At 44.3% G+C, this 16,716-nt stretch overlaps 1 protein-coding gene across 1 annotated transcript in view; it reads right to left on the bottom strand.

Moving 5' to 3' along the window:
* Positions 1-16,716, bottom strand: part of LOC101170439 (poly [ADP-ribose] polymerase 14) — a 38,626-nt gene that overhangs the window by 18,292 nt on the left and 3,618 nt on the right. The window contains exons 2-8 of the mRNA XM_023958843.1: positions 15,306-15,403; positions 13,754-13,781; positions 13,061-13,135; positions 11,251-11,424; positions 10,198-10,323; positions 4,043-4,144; positions 1,261-3,442 (exon numbers count right to left, since the gene is read on the bottom strand). Of these exons, the coding sequence (XP_023814611.1) occupies positions 1,261-3,442; positions 4,043-4,144; positions 10,198-10,323; positions 11,251-11,424; positions 13,061-13,135; positions 13,754-13,781; positions 15,306-15,403 (2,785 nt within the window). The remainder of the gene's footprint in view (positions 1-1,260; positions 3,443-4,042; positions 4,145-10,197; positions 10,324-11,250; positions 11,425-13,060; positions 13,136-13,753; positions 13,782-15,305; positions 15,404-16,716) is intronic.

Genomic DNA, 16,716 nt, shown 5'->3' with positions numbered 1-16,716 from the left:
ATCAGTGACATAACTAACTGACTGACATAAATAACTAACTGCAAAATAGACAACAGGATGAGGCTGTTCTTCATTTTTTACTCTGTGAGGGGGAAACAGCAGTCGCCACCACCAATGACAACAAGTTTGACAACAAGTCTGTGCAAGTTTGCGCTTGCATAGATATACTGTCAATCTAGGAAAATAACACAGGTGTCTAAACTTTAAATGTGTCAATTTGATTTCTTGAATAACTGGATCGGGACAAGGCCCTTTATTCAACAAGGTAGCTAAACATCAACTTTTTAGAGACATTAGCACTTTTACACAATTTGTCACTATCAGTTATTTCCCAAAGGCTATGAAATTCTATTTTATACGTGTTTCATATAAAAGCACAGATGACACACGTCCAAGACACCTGCTGTTGTTTTCACGTGGGGGAAAATTTGAAATGTTTTCTAAATTGTGGACATGTTAGTTCCCCCTTTAGCAAAGGTAACATCACGACCAGTGCTGCCATTTTTAACAAAGACCAAAGGTGAGAGGAAGCTTGAAGTATGCATCATTTGATACATGCATTCTTCAATAATAAATACGATAATGTAGCAGTCCCCAAACTTTTTCAGGCAACGGATTCCATTAAAATAGATTTTCCCCAAACCCATCAATGTCAAAGTAAAAGCTTCAGCCTAATCCAACTTTTAAAGTGCGATCAAAAAATACAAAAAAAGTCACTAAATGTAGTAATTTCGAATATAATAATAAAACGTAAATCTACAGTTTGAGTGACTTTATTAGCATCATCCATGTAACATTGGATAGCTGGTTGAATATTCTGCATTAATATTATGGTCTACTCCATATTTGGAGTAAAGACTCCTGGTTTTGTCAGTTGAATGCAGATTTTGTTTTTTATGAAGTCAGGGGCCCTTTTTACTGTTTCCTCAGGTTTTTTTTTCTTTGACACCTTTTAATGTAGCAGTCGACGCAGCTACTTAAAAGAAGCAGAAAGATTTTCCACACGTTACCGAGCGACTTGACCTGCGGGAAGAATGAATTTCTGCGGCCTGATACCGGCCTGTGGGGTTTAGGACAACTGAGATAATGGACTAAAACATGTATGCTGGAATTTTCTGATAATCCCATTTTGATTACTCCAGATTCCTGGTTTTTGTGGAGGACATTTAGGCGGTAAAGGAACCTCCAATCTACCTGAATGTTTGGAACTTTAACCTCTGCAACATTTGTTGAACAGAAACTCTTTGTGTTTTTCATTACCCTGAAGGCTTGGGGGCCTTGTTGATCCTCTGCTGGGGGATTGTCATGACCGGTCCGAGGTCACTGAACTCCTTGCTAACAGCCGTGGCCATGACTTTGATGGTGTCTTCTTTGTTGTCGACCAGGTGAATCTCAGTCAAGGTCCGTGGATCTTGCGGACTGTCACAAAACTCCCTCACGGCCTGGGCTATGGTGTCAGCGCAGAGCTGAACAGGAAAACCAAACACGCCTGAGCTGATTGCTGGAAGTGCGATGGAGGAACAGTTGACCCTCTCTGCTTCTCTCAGACTTTCCTTAACTGCAGATTTCAGTCGGGACACAGAGTTCTTCTTGTCATAGTCAGAGAACCGTGGACCGACTGCATGGATGACGTACTTGCAGGAGAGGTTGCATGCATCTGTTGCGACGGCGTCGCCTGGCCTTACTTTTCCGTTTTTAGCCACGTAATCGTCACTGAGCTTTTGGAGCTGTGGGCCTGCAGCCTTAAGCAGCGCCAACGCCAGGCCACCAAAGTGTTGCAGGTCTTCATTGGCTGCATTGACCACGGCGTCAACACTAAAACTGCAGATATCTCCTCTGCTGACGGAAAGCTGAAGACCAGAGTTGGTCTGAACTCTGCAGTAACAAAGACTGTTTTCTTCACCAAAGCTCTCTTCCTCCTCTTCCTCTGGAATCTCAGACTGAAGCAGCACAACACAGTTCAACTCTGTCATTATTGTGGACAAGAACATGCCTCCCTGAGACTGGAAGAACTTTTTGGCGCCAGGCTTATCCACAGTTAAGGTGTCAGTGCAGAGAGCATTAACCAGTTCCAGGATGGCGGTTTTTGTTTTCTGGACATTGATATGAGCCCCGCTGAAGGTCATTCTTGACCTTTCTGAATCAAATTTAACAAACACATTGTTTTCTTTGGCAATGCTAAGCCAACTCCGTCTCTTTTTCTTTTCCATGAACCCAACAGCAGCACAGGAACGGACACGGATGTCTTCATTAACTCTTGAGTTGTCTTCAATGAACTTCCTCAAAGCACTGCTCACCTCTTTGACAGGGTTCATAAAGCCAGCCACAGTGACCCTGAGTTGTCTTTCTTGGTCGAGCTGAATTGTGACTGTTTTCTTGCTTGAGCTGTTGAAGCCATCAAGCAGGTTTTTGTTCAGGTCTTCCCAGGTTTTAAGCTTCAGAACTTCCTTATCTTTCACATGAAGAGACTGAACAAGCAGTTCTGCCTTTATTTTCTCCTCTGCATCGGCAAGGACTTTGTCAGAAGTCCCCATCAGGACAATCCCTTTGGTGTCAATGCAGTATACTGCACTTATGCCATGAGAAGTAAACAAGTGTTTTGACATGTCCATGGGATTCATGGTCTTGAGATACTCTAGAAGTGCTGGTTGAATAAATACTGTTTTTTTAGGCATTTTCCAGTTCTTTTCTAAGATCCATGACTTCATTTTCAACACTTCCTCCAAGAATCCTTTCATGGTTAACTTCTCGGTTCCTTCATTGTATGAGAGGAGCAGCTCTGGTGAGATGTCCATGGCAGCTTTCTGCAGCCCTTCCTGCTTCAGGATGAAGAACCATGCAGGGGACAACTGCATGTCCTCTGTGATGCCTTTTTCCTGCCGTTCAATGAGACTCATTGCTTTAAGCACAATGTTCTCCACAGGAGCTCTGATTTTCTGCATGTCATCAGCTCGACCGGCAACAGACAAAACTTCTCTTGAAGTATCAAAGTCAACAGCAGCAACCTCCTTTGTTACTGAACTGATGTCCATCTCTGCAACTTTCCAAGCTTTTGTACTCATCACACACTCAAAGGCAGAGTACTCAGACATTAAACGGTGGAAGGCCTGTTGGGCGTTCTGTGTCCAGTTATCTACATCTGTAGCAGTTAGACCTTTCTGCCATAAAAAGCTCTGCAGAGGGCTGAGTTGTGCTTCAGGGTCATCTATCTTCACACTGCAGAAGTGAGGGCTCATCTGATCACTGATGCTTTTCAACAGATTCTTCATGTGGAGGAACTTCCAGATCACAGGGTGGACACTTTCTGTCAAGGGCTTGGGCATTTTCCAAGGTGGGCGGTCTTTGCCGTACAGGGCACTTCCAAGAGATTCATAGTAAGAGTACAAGTTGACAGGGATAGACCGTAGCATGTGGTTTACTGTTCTGCAAATACTTCGAACAACTGCAAAGAGACAAGATGAAGGAGAGGAACGGGTCAGCAATGGTTCAGCTATGAGCTATTTGGCAATAAGTAATTTTTTACATTTTAAACTTTTATTTTTTTATTTTAGAGCTGCTGACTTTTCTGTCTTTTTATTTGCAGCTCCATTGTGTTTTTCTATAATGCAATGGATAACCTCCAGTGATACACTTCCTGTTGCATGCATGCTAGAAGCAGTGCTAACACCCTTTGGTCAGTAAAACAAACTCATTATGGTAACATAGTCATAGCAACATTTTTACATTTGGAAGTAAAAATTCTGTCAATCAAACATTGCAGTTAAAGTCACTAATGTTTCTGACGGGTCTGAAACTTAGCCTGTGAACAGGACTTAATGCTTTTGGTTTTTGTAAGACTTCAGAAAATTACTGGTGATCTGGAGAGTTTAGTTGCATAGACTAAACATTTAGTAAATTGGTACAATGACTTACTTTGTGGTGTTTGATTATCTATCAGAGGCCACAGCCTCCAAACATAAAGAAATGAGGAATACTCTTAGTTTTTTTTTAAAGCTTGGAAAACCATTGATTTAACCATCAGAGAACAAACTACAGAAAGAACCTTTGGGATCGCTGAAGGAAATGATGGCGGCTTGTTCCTCAGGAATCATGACTACGTTGTTTGGAAGAACCCAGGACTTCTCCAACCAAAGCTCCAGCATGTCTGCAGAGAAACCAGGAACTCATTTAAAAGGCAATGACATTCTTCATCAGAAACAGCAATGTCTTTTAAAATTTTACGTCCACTGACTTATCTCCACACACAAATGAACATTTAAAGATGGTCATTTAATTATCTAAAGATAATCCATCTAAGATAAAGATAAACCACATAAAGATGGTCATTTGATTATCCATCCATCCATCCATCCATCCATCCATCCATCCGCCATCTTCCACATATCCCGGACTGGGTGATGGTGGTAGTAGTCTAAGGAAAGATGCCCAGACTTTCCTCTCCCCGACCACTTCCTCTAGCAACTTTGGGGTACCCCAAGGCATTCCCAGGCCAGTTAAGAGACTAGTCTCCCCAGCATGTCCTGGGTCTTCCCTGGGGTCTCTGTCCAGTGGAACATACTTGGAACACGTCTCCAGGGAGGCTTCTAGGAGGCATCTGGACCAGCTGCCCGAGCCACACAAACTGGCTCCTCTGGATGTGGACGAGCTGCAGCTGTACTCCAAGCTCTCTCTGAGTGACCGAGCTTTTCACTTTACCACAACAGACTGGCACAGTGACCACATAACAGTGGACACAGCTTTAATCTGTCTTCCCTCACTTGTGAACAAGACCTCAAGATAATAATAATAATACTGGATTGGATTTTTCTGCGCTTTTCCAGACGCTCAAAGTGCTTACATTATGTCCATTATTCATTCACTCCTCATTTATACTTGATGATGGTAAGCTACTGATATAGCCACAGCTGCCCTGGGGCAGACTGACAGAGACGTGGCTGCTAGTTCACGCCTACGGCCCCTCTGACCATCACCGGGACATTCATACACATTCACACACCAGTGGAGCCACACTGGAGGCAAGGAGGGTGAAGTGTCTTGCCCAAGGACACAACGACATTTGGCTGGTGTGAGCGGGGTTCGAACCGCTGACCCTTCGATCATTGGACAACCCGCTCAACCGCCTGAGCCACTGTCGCCACTGTACTTCAACTCCTCCAACTGGGACTAGAGCACTCCACTCACCCAGGACAAACAACTTTCTTCGGTCAGAACCATGCCCTCAGACCTTATCCCAGCTGCTTTACACTCGGACACAAACTGCCCCAATGCATGCCGGAGGTCCTGGCTCAATGAAGCCAACAGGACATCATCTGCAAAGAGCAGAAAGGGCATTTTGTGGTCCTAAAGGCAGACTCACTCTGGACCACCGGGAACAGGTCTGATTTATGGCAGTTATGTAAACCAAGGTCTTGTTATGGTCATACAGAGAGCAAACAGTCCTCAGTAAGCCTCTCCAGACCTCATATACACAGCACACTCCCCACACAACACCAAAGAAGATGCAGTTAAATGCCTTCTCCAACTCCAAATAACGCGTATGGACCAGATGAGCGAACACCAACAAACCGTCCAGCACCGTATAGAGGGTGTAGAGCTAATCCACTGTTCCATGACCAGAATGGAATTGTGCTGTTGTTCCTGATTTTGAGGTTTGACTATTGACCAAACTCAATAGCTCTCCAGTACTCTGGAATAGCCTTTTCCGGGGAGGCTAAGGAAGCATGATTCTATGGTAGTTGGAACACACCCTCTGATCCCCCTTCTTGAAAAGGGGAATCCCCATCACAGTCCAGTCCAGTGGTACTAATCTGGACTACTGGATTGGAATGCTGCAGAGACGTGTCAGCAAAGACAGTCCCACACCATCTAGAGACTTGGTCTCTAGATGGTGTGGTCCTGGTGCCTTGCCACAGAGAAGCTTTTCAAATACCACTGTGACGTCAGCTTGAGTAATGGATAGCCACAACCCCCCCAGCCTCCGTTTTCTCAAATGGATGTGTGTCAGTAAAATAGAGGAGATTCTCAAAGTATTCCAGTCACGCCCAATAATATTCCACATTGAAGCCAACGACTCCCCACCTGCACTGAAAATGAGCTAGCTCTGTTCCCAGCAGACCATCACAGTACGTTTGAGTCTCCCAAGTCTTGCCGTTCTTCTCTACCCCACCAGCAATTCAACTAACCACCAGGTAGTGATCAGTGGACACCCCAGTGTTCAAGACATATGGCCAAAGGTCGCCTGAAATGACTACAAAGTCAATCATCAAGCTCCTGCCTTGGTGCCAAGTGTTTTGATGGACACCCTCGTGCTTGAACACAAGGTTCTTGACGGACAAACTATGACAAGCACAGACATTCAACAACAAAACACCACTTGGGTTCAGATCAGGGAGGCCATTCCTACCTATCACAACCCTCCAGGTGCCGCTGTTATTGCCCACGTGGGCATTGAAGTCCACCAGAACAATGGAGTAACCTGTGGGGGGCCTTCCAGTACCTCTCCAGGTACTCCAAACTGCTCTTCAGCCCATTTTAAGCCAGTCAGAGTGTGACGGTGTGGCACCGTCAGACGATGAGGGGGGGCCACACCGTGTTTTATTGTTTGTGGATTTGTGTATTTTATGTTTTAAAATTACTACCTGTGGTGCCACCTGGACAATAATTGAGAGGAACGCCAAACAGGCGTGGCTTAGCGTTCAAAAGGGAGCACCACAGGTAGTGAAAGGAGGAGTGACGGAGGTGACGCGTGCTGGTGCTGCCCTGCGTGAAGCAACTTTGTCCTGAATAAAGACAGAACCTCCTCACCTTGGCTCCTCTGCATCCTTTCTCGGCGGGACCCCGCCACATATGGTGTCAGAAGTGGGATTTCAGAGGGGCCACAAAAAGGTGAGGACGCAGAGGCTGGGAGGAAGATCAGAAGACACAGCTCCGTTCCAGGGACTCCATCCTCTGAGGAAGAGGGGGTGGATCCGGGTGGCCTTGGTGGTGCTTCAGGCCTGGCCAGGGGCCCGGAGAGAACCTGCGGCAACCAACTTCGCGCCCATGACGAGCGGCGGACCACGCGGACAGCAAGGGCGGACCGCCGGAGCACGGAAACGGCCGGAGGCGGGACGGGCATACCGCCCGGTTCCACTGCCGCCGATGCAGGCATTGGAGGCCTGTGATGGACAGGGGGCGGACCGACGTCTACCGGGCCGTCAGCGGAGTGCTCCGGGAGAGGCGTAACATCTCGCCAGGAACTTGTTGTCGGTGGCTCCGATCGTCTAAGGTGCCATCCGGGAGGAGACCAGCGGGGCGTGTGGCCAATGGAAGGGCCTTTGCCGGGGCTGGGAACGACCGGAGCGGCGCACCGAAGAGCGGATCGGAGGGGTCGCCGTCGTGGAGCAGCAGCAGCCCGTGCATCCATCCGACGCGACGCAAGGATGTGTGTCTGGCGGATCAGCGTGGGGCATGCGCGGCGGCAGACTGCTGAGTGGATTGCCGTCACATCGTCAATCCCTCAGAGGAGTGGGATGGTGTGACGGTGTGGCACTGTCAGACGATGAGGGGGGGCCACACCGTGTTTTATTGTTTGTGCATTTGTGTATTTTATGTTTTAAAATTACTACCTGTGGTGCCACCTGGACAATAATTGAGAGGAATGCCCAACAGGCGTGGCTTAGCGTTCAAAAGGGAGCACCACAGGTAGTGAAATGAGGAGTGACGGAGGTGCCATGCGCTGGTGCGGCCCTGCGTAGAGCAATTGTGGTGCTTAACTGCTCTGAATAAACACAGAACCTCCTCACCTTGGCTCCTCTGCATCCTTTCTCGACGGGACCCCGCCACAAAGAGACATATCTCCTGCCCAGAGGCAAAGGAAACAGCCCTATCATCCACCAGGGTGAACTCCAACACTTGGCAGCTCAGCTGGGGGCTCAGGAGTAAGCCCTCGCCTGCCTGCCGCCTCTCACCATGAGTTATTCCAGAATGGTAGAGAGTCCAACTCCTCTCAAGAGGGGTTGAGAGGGGATGTTTCAAGTCCCAGAGTGGGGCTCCGGTGAAACCAATCTGTGTGACGTTATGGAATCTTGTCGGTCAATACTCGTAAAGAGGATTCTGAACCCCACTTTGTCCGGGTAGTCGCCAAGGACCTGTCTGTCGCAGGAGGCCCTACCTAAACCCTTCCATCATGTTAAGGTAACAGTTCAAGCAGAAGTGATAATGATGTTATCTTATAATTTTCAGGTTTTTTTTGCCTCTTTTAAAAAAAATCTTTATTTTCACTTTTATTACAGACTCAAAAGTTGTACACCAAAAGCCGAATGCAAAATATAAGACTACCGTAATTTCTGGACTATAAGCCGCTACTTTTTTCCTGCGCTTACAGCCCCGCAGCTTATTCAGTGACGCGGCTAATTTATGGATTTAATTGGCGGCCACCATTTACATATTTTCGGACTCAATGAATGGTTTGCATTCTCTATCTAACACCAAGCACAAGGCATTTATTTTTCAACACACCTCTAAGCAGCCAAACAGCATGGAATTAACTTCAGGTCTTAGACACTTCAGTCATGGTTCAACAAAACGAAACACGCATGCCCGGCCGCATCCCAGAATCCTTTGGTGCCATTAGACCCAACGTGCACGTGATCGCCACTACAATATGATGAAGCTTTCAAGTTAAAAGCAATCGTTAAAAGCAGTGTGAAAAAATCCACCATCACCAACGGGTTTGGAAAACCCGGTCAGCTGCTTGACGGAGAGAACAGCGCATGCTCCGGAGTGAATTTACCTCTGAGTCATAGTGACTCGGCTGGCTGCACGTAAATATGTGGGAATAACATCAGCCTTTATTTTGTCGGGACACAACTGGAAACACAAATCGACGTGATCGTTTTTTCGGTTTCTAAGGACTGAGCGGAATTTTGCTTTGAAAAGCTCACAGCCTCCGTGTGAGCTGGAGGCATCTTCTCCTGGTTGTTACGTGTAACACACGTGCACGTAACAACGCATCCTCCCCTCATACACAAAACGTACAGTATTAAGTCCGATTGCTCTGCACAGACACGATTTGCTCCGTCCACCGGCCCAATCGGGACGAAGTGCTCCTCCTTGAAGCCGCCCTGGCCAGAGGTGTCGGAGAAGATAGGAAGGGGAGACAAAGAGCCCGCTTGGCCTGCGCGGAGCAAAGAGGCGTCTGCGGAGCAACAGTGTTTGTTGTGGAAGGAAACTTCTGACGCACGCGCCGCACTGAGGCGCGCGTATCCCGCTGAGGCGCGCGTATCCCGCTGAGGCGCGCGCTTTTCAGTCGCCGCTGCTTTATTTTACCGGTGTGTTTTTTAACCAGTCCTGTTACTCCCATAACGCTGCCGCGACACAAGCGAAAGGAGAGCTGTTCCCGTTCACTCCTCCATGCACTGCTGATGCTTGCTCATTCTTAAACACCTACAATAGTATGGCGAGCCGGGCGTTGGCCCCGCCTTTAGCCCCTAAGACTCATGGGAAATGGGGAATCGCGGATGTAAATTTCCTCATCATAACAGGGATGTAATGTTGATTATATGTTTACTGTTTGTAATTTTATGTATGATACCTAGATTGTCAATAAGTAAAAAAAAACTAAAAAAATAAAAATAAAAAAAAACATAACTGAGGAACTTGTGAACAGAATAGAGGTCCATGGTGTTTGGCAAATGTAGATGTACTCTAATACATGAGCCTGAGGTAAAGCTGACTCCCATGGTGTGCAAATGAATCACGCTTACTCTGGGAGTCAGAACGTGATCTGTTAGGATGACAATGTCTCCTAATACATGCGGCTTTTACTCTGGCGCGGCTTGTGTTTGAACAAAAGTAGTTAAACACGTGAAAATGGCTGGGTGCGGCTTGTAATCGGGTGCGCTTTGTAGTCTGGAATTTATGGTAAATAACTAAGACTAAAAACAACAAAAATATAAAGAATATGTGCCACTGCAGATACAAACTCAAAGCTTATAGAAATCTGTTAGATTTGCTTTTGTTTAAAAGTTCAAGGCTTGGGTGGAAAAAAGTAAAGAGGATGTTTTCAAGCTGATACAATAAAAAAATGGCGGCTAAAAAAAATGAGAGGAGACATCAGGAAAGAAATAAAATTAATTTCAACAGGAAATAAAACCACACAATGAAAAACACAGAAACTGTGTAAGTATGTAGTATATGCTGAGTACTTTTAGGTACCTTGGCTCACAGTTGGAGGAAGACTCTCCACTCGGACGCTCTTGGCCGTCTCCAGTGGTCGAGCGGTCAGGCCGTGTTTGTGGAGCTTGGGGTGCTTCTCGCAGACAGACATGAACTTCTCTGCAGCTGTAAAAAACTCCAGATTACTCCTTTATCGTGAAACAGGCTGGAGATCCTCGTTACAGGAAATGACAGCAGTCATGCCTCCTAAAAGCTGCATCTAAGAGCTTTCAGGGAAGACTTCCTCCTAAAATGAGACAGAATATGCTAAAAGTCGACTCTGATCATCTTTGGATCTATTGCCAAAGCGTTCCCAGTGGACTTTTGATTGTGATTATGACGTTTTTAGACAAAATAAAAGAAATCTGGGTCGTTTTCTAGGACATAGTTTCTGTAGAAGGTCATTAGAATTGCACCTCAGTGTGTGAGGCTGTTGGCGAGGCGTAATTTCCCATCATCCATCTGTTTACACGCCCTCCCGCTAGCTTACAGCCCCTCACAACCCCAACCTAACATTACTGGTTCAACAAAAATGGCGAGCAATATAAGAGTTATCCAGCCAGATAGCAAGTTAGTGGCCCGCCCAGCGTATTTTCTACGTCACAAATATGAATTTTTTCAAACAGTATTTTTTCATCCTCTCCTGATTAGCAATTATTTTAATACTCAAATACTCAGAAATGCAATTTTAAGCTTAATTTTCCTCATAAATGTCCTCCATCATCAGAAAAATGCTACAAGTGTTAGAAAACACCAAAAACAGAATTTTCATGGAAGTGTGTCTTTAAGTTGGAACAAAAACCTTCATGGAAAGAGGCTAACTGCAGGATCTGAACACGCTTTTTGGATATTTCCTAGTCTTTGTGACTCTCTCTTCAGCTCTTTATAACTTCAGCTAACTTTCTCCTTTTTATTTTTTTTCTGGTCAGTTGACAGCAGCAAATACCAAATAAGAAAGACTGATTTTTCTAATCATCCTTGCAGCTTCTGCACCTAAAGGACTGGATGCAGAAATCCAGAGTTTGATTCAGAGCAGACATCGTCAGTTCCCACCGGCAGGGCTGCTGAAAGTGACCACAGCCACGTGGGACTCCCAGAGGATCTCCAGACTGAAGTCGTTCTCGTTCTCGCCAGAGATGTTCTCCACCAGCATCATCAGCAGATCTCTGGACAAGTCGTCTGAGATGTTCTCTAGAACCACAGCGGGGGGCGGACCGGCCTGAGAGTCTGAGGAGAAAAAATGAACATCCTAAAATTTAAAAAAAAAACAGGATCAAAACATTCTGAATGAAGGAAAAAGATTTTCTAAAGAACAATCTTTTGTGTTTTTGTTACTGAAGCAACCATTTACCTAAAGGCCGTGTCAAACAGCCACTTACTACATTTTCCATACTCTCCACGTATAAAATGTTGGTCTTTTGTAATTCATGCATGATTTAAGTCAAAAGTTTTTCCTTTCATTCGTCGATGTGCACAGAGGTCGTCTAGGGTTTCAGCTAACGCATCTTTACGTGAATTTGGTTTTGAGCTGGTTTGAGTTGTTGTTTGGTTGAGAATTGCACAGTTTATGCGTATTTTATATAGTTTATTTGGAATTATTACATAAATTGTGTACAGTTGTGTGTGATTCTTGTGAGATGCATACAGTATTAGACCTCGTTCTTTGGGTCATGATTCAGAGCTCATGACCATCTGTGAGTTTTGGAACAAAGATCGACCGGTAAATTCAGAGCTTTGCTTTCCGGCTCAGCTCTCTCTCCGCCAAGACAGATAACAGATAACGGCGGACGCCGCACCAATCCGCCTGTCAATCTCACGCCCCAATCTTCCCTCACTCGTGATCAATTTTTTCTTGTTTTTCCAATTTATTAAAAAAGTTTTTTTAGCAATACAAAGAGTTATGAAAATAACAGATACTAATCCTCCTTCTACATCGATGGCACTCATGTCACCAAGCACACAAAGTGACGGTGAGGCCGTGATTGAAACTTTAAGCCAGACTGATAGGTCGGCACATACCTGCTGCCAGAGAGCCTGGACAGGCGTGCAGAACCATAGTGCATGCATGTAACTGTCGGGTAGATTACTGTCACAGTGCTCACAAACGTCTGAGTTACTGAAACCCATCTTGAACATCCTCTGTCCAGTGTAGTAAATTCTGTGAAGAGTTTTGAAATGGATTAGCTGCAGATTTGGACTTTTTGTCAGTTTAAAGGTGTTTAGAAGGAGTTCTGACCAGAAGCTTTCATCTGTGCTGATGCTCAAATCTGCATCCCATTTTGTTGTTGGAAGTTAGATATTATTATCTAAATTACATAAAAGTTTGTATATTTTGGAGAGAGTTTTATTCATTGAAAAATTAATCAAAGAAGTAACTGCTTCTGGTAGCTTTAAATCGTTGTCTCTGTATTTAAACTTTTTAGTAATAATTGATTTAAGTTGCTGATATTCCAAGAACTTATTTATTCCATGTTTGTCTTGAAGTTCCTGGGGAGTTATGAATCTTCTATCAATAATTATGTGCTCTAGTTGTTTTACGCCCCTTGCTTGCCAAGCTGGGAAGTGGATCATTTTTTTAATTATAAGGATGTCCGGATTGTTCCAGATGGGTGTCATTTTGCAGGGTTGAATTGATGATTTTGATATTTTGAGAAATTCCCACCAGGCTCTTAAAGTGGCATTTATATTAATACTTTGTAAACAATCATGTTTTTTAACATATCTTTAGGTAATTAAGGACTCTGCAGTAGTTGATACGGGTTTCTGTCCTTCAACTTTCACCACTTTAGAACGAATATTTGATCCTGAACTTAAGAAAGAGACTCATCACTCTGCATCTCCTCTGATGGAAAAGAGGACCAACCTTCAATGTCTGGCTTTGCTGATCCATCTTCAGGTTCATCTTCAGACTCTGGACTCTTTAAATCTGATGATCCTCCTGACAAACAGGAAATCAGATTCACACATCTGTGTCTTGAACCCACAAACAAACATGTTTGGACAGTCTGAGGCTTTTGACATTTGTCAGGAACATGCAGCACAGAACTGAACTCTTTAAACAATGTTGTGTTTTATCATTTAACAAGACTTTAGATTATACAAAGCAGTTTGACCTTTTCTCTGTTTACTGCATAGAATTAGTTTCCTGCAGCTCAGCGGAGCAAATGTACGTCACAGATTCATTAAACTAAAGAAAATGTCTTTGTGGGCATTAAAATCAATAAAGTGTCTGAAAACACAAAGAAACGCAAACACTTTATAATAAGATTCCTTTGTTAACACAATAACAAGCATTATTCATGTCTTTATAAGATGCTGTTGTGATATTTACTGGCATTATAGATGTCTAACAAATGTTTTTAAAGTCTTAATAAGCTTTTATAACAGAATAACTAACATTATTCATGTGTAAGATGCTAGTAACACTCATTTGCATTATGGATGTCTTGCAAACACCTGAGAGAGTTCATGAAATGAGACTATTGTGTTCAAATGTCACATTAATCACCGCTTACAATCTTAAACAAATGTCTCAGACCTGAAGAAAAAAACTCACCTGGATTTGTCTGCTTGTTTGCTGAGTTCTGAGGAGAAGAAAAAAGAAAAGAATCGTTTTTGTAACTGAAGCTCTGAAAATAAAATATTATTTTTTCTGAACTGGAATCCTGCATCTGAACTGCAGGGATTCCAGTTCTTCCAGTCAAAGGAAAAATAAATGCAAAAAATGAAGACGACCGTCTCCGACCACCAACCTGAGGCTGATTTAAATGTGGTCACTGATGTTGAACAGAAACGGCTTACATCCCTGTTCTTAGAGAGAAACTCAGCCATCAGGACTGGTGAACAAATGAATCATCGTCTGGTTTCTGCTTTAGGAAAAACCTCATTAAAGCTGAATTCCATCATTTCAATGACAAATCAAAGTTACGCTACTCAACGGGCACATATTACAATATGGTGATTGATGTGGTGCCTCTCTGAATCGATATTCTGATTCAGAGAGAAGAAAATGTGGATTCTGAGTGAAAGAAAATGTTCAGCTGCAGGATGAGGAGAGGCATTTCTAAAGTTTAAGCTCTTAGTTTGATCAACAAACGCTGAAACCTTTTGCTTTGTTCTGTTCATTGCAATAAAAACGATCTGCAGATGAATGATTGACCGACGCTCTTTTTCATATCTCAGTGAGATTAAAGGAACGACTTCAGAGCTGCTTTATAAACCTGACTGGAAAAACCTTGACCCTACTCGATTCCCTGAGGAGGAGCAAGAACATTCTCAGAAGACACATTTACAGGTTGGAAAAGTGCAAAGAAGTGATTAACAGTAGAGCAGAGGGTAAGAAAAGGCATTAAAAGAAACTCTATTGGACAGTTTGACTCAAGTCCGCTGTCTTTAGAGACGAGGTTTCAAAAAAAGACATCGATTTGACGTGACAGTCTGGCTGCTGTGGTCCTTCCACTGCTAGTCGTCAGCACAAGGAAGTGGAGGCGTTAACCTCGTCTGACTGGTTAGACCGATGACGCTAACGAGTCTCCATGACTGAGTGTAGGAGGATCGAGACCTGGGGAGACGGAGCTCAACGCCACTTTGGCAATGGAACCGACAAAATGGGGCGCCGGCATCCGCCGCTCCTCGAGTTATTCCCGGTCATTTCTATGGGGAGCAAATAATCCCTGAACCCAAAATAAATGAATGCAAAAAAAAAAAACACGCCCGTCACACGCCCCACAGAGGTGATTAAAGAGGTGATTTAAGATTAAAATGTGGAAATACTTATGGGAACACGTCCTAAAAACTAAATGTAGGAACACTGGAAAAAATAAGAAATACAAAGTTGGAAATGCTAAATAATTATTGAAATAATGACCTGCACATGTGTTTATTTAAGGCAGTATTTTAAAGAAATAATTAAATGCAAATGTGTGTTCCTTTTAAAAGTTCTTGTTGATTTGATTTCTCCACCAAAGTTCGAAACATGTGAGTCAAAATTAAAAAAAGAACAACACCTCCAATATCTGAAAAATCGTCATTTTGCAACTGAAAAACCAAACTCTGTGAGTCGGCATGAATGTGAGGATGATGGTGGGTTTGGATCGCCTGCTTCTCACCTTTTCCAGGTGACTCGCTTCTGACGTCAGCTTTAACTTGACCATCTTCTCCCCCAGGAGGATTTGGTGGTCCTGCCTCAGCAGGACCTGCTCTCTCACTGCAAACAGAACCGCACAAAAGCCCCAAGTCTTAAAGTCACTCCAAACGTCTGTCTGATCTATTTCCAAAGTGTTCCCAGTAGTTTTTTTTAATTATTATTATAATTATTATTTTATATATTATTATTATTATAATGATGCTGTTTTTCGCCAAAATCTAAAAACCTGTGTTGTTTTCTAGGACATAGTTTCTGCAGAGCAGCAGGAGTTCGTTAGAAGTTCACCTCTGAGTTGGGGGCGGGACGGGACGGTTGGTGCAGAGTAAGCCTTCACTCATTTCCCATCATCCCTTTGTGTACACACTTTCCCACTAGCTTACAGCCCCTCCCACCTCCAACATAACATTAGCGGTGCAACAAAAATGGCGGGAATATCAGATCTATCCAATCGTCCGGTTTAGATTCAGATTCCAGGTCAGACCTGGAAAACAAAGACGTTCATGGATCTGTTTGTCTGCAGGTGGATGATCAGAAAGGGGAGGAGCAGGGAGGCTGCGGCCCGCTCATCGACCCACAACGTCACAACTACAATCTTTTGCATTTTTCATCTGCTCCTGATTCACATTGATTTGAATAGTCAGAAATCCCATAATAATATTTTCTTAATAAATGTCCTCCATCATTAAAAATGCTCCAAGAACACGTTTAAACACCCTAAACTCTGTTTTCATTGGAGTGGGTGTTTACTGTCTGACCCCTAAAGCTTCAGAGTCTTTGTGTCGCCATGGAACGGCCTCTCAGATCCCGTCAGACCAGGTTCAGGAATGAAACTCCAGAAACAGGACATGCTCCTCATTTAGGACGTTCATGGGAAAGAGACATATTCTGAGGGAACCGCTGGGATTGGAAGCAATTTTACTGACAGCTGTCATTCAAACAGACCTAAAGACCAGAATCAGAGGTTCTGGTTTCACCAGACTGGACCTCCGGCTCTCTGTGGTTCATTGTGTGAAGCGACTGGAACGACGAGCAGAACCTCCTAGTCTGAGACCAGGATTTCACAGATTCAGGTGAGGAAGGCGCCCAATCTAGCCACAGGGGTTGCAAGCCAGTTGCCTCTGTGCCGGTCCCAAGCCCGGATAAATAGAGAGGGTTGCGTCAGGAAGGGCATCCGGCGTAAAAATTGCCAAAATAACCATGCGAATCATCCACAACACTTTAGACATACCGGATCGGTCGAGGCCCGGGTTAACAACGACCGCCACAGATGCTGTTGACCTACAGGGTGTCGGTGGAAATTTGACTACTGTTGGTCGAAGAAAGAGGGGAGGCAGAAGGGTCCGTGGCCAGAGAGAGAAGGGAAAAGGCAGGAA

The sequence above is a fragment of the Oryzias latipes genome, chromosome 9, assembly GCF_002234675.1.
Source record: "Oryzias latipes chromosome 9, ASM223467v1".
Classification (NCBI taxonomy): Eukaryota; Metazoa; Chordata; class Actinopteri; order Beloniformes; family Adrianichthyidae; genus Oryzias; species Oryzias latipes.
This window is presented reverse-complemented; position numbering and strand designations above follow the sequence as displayed.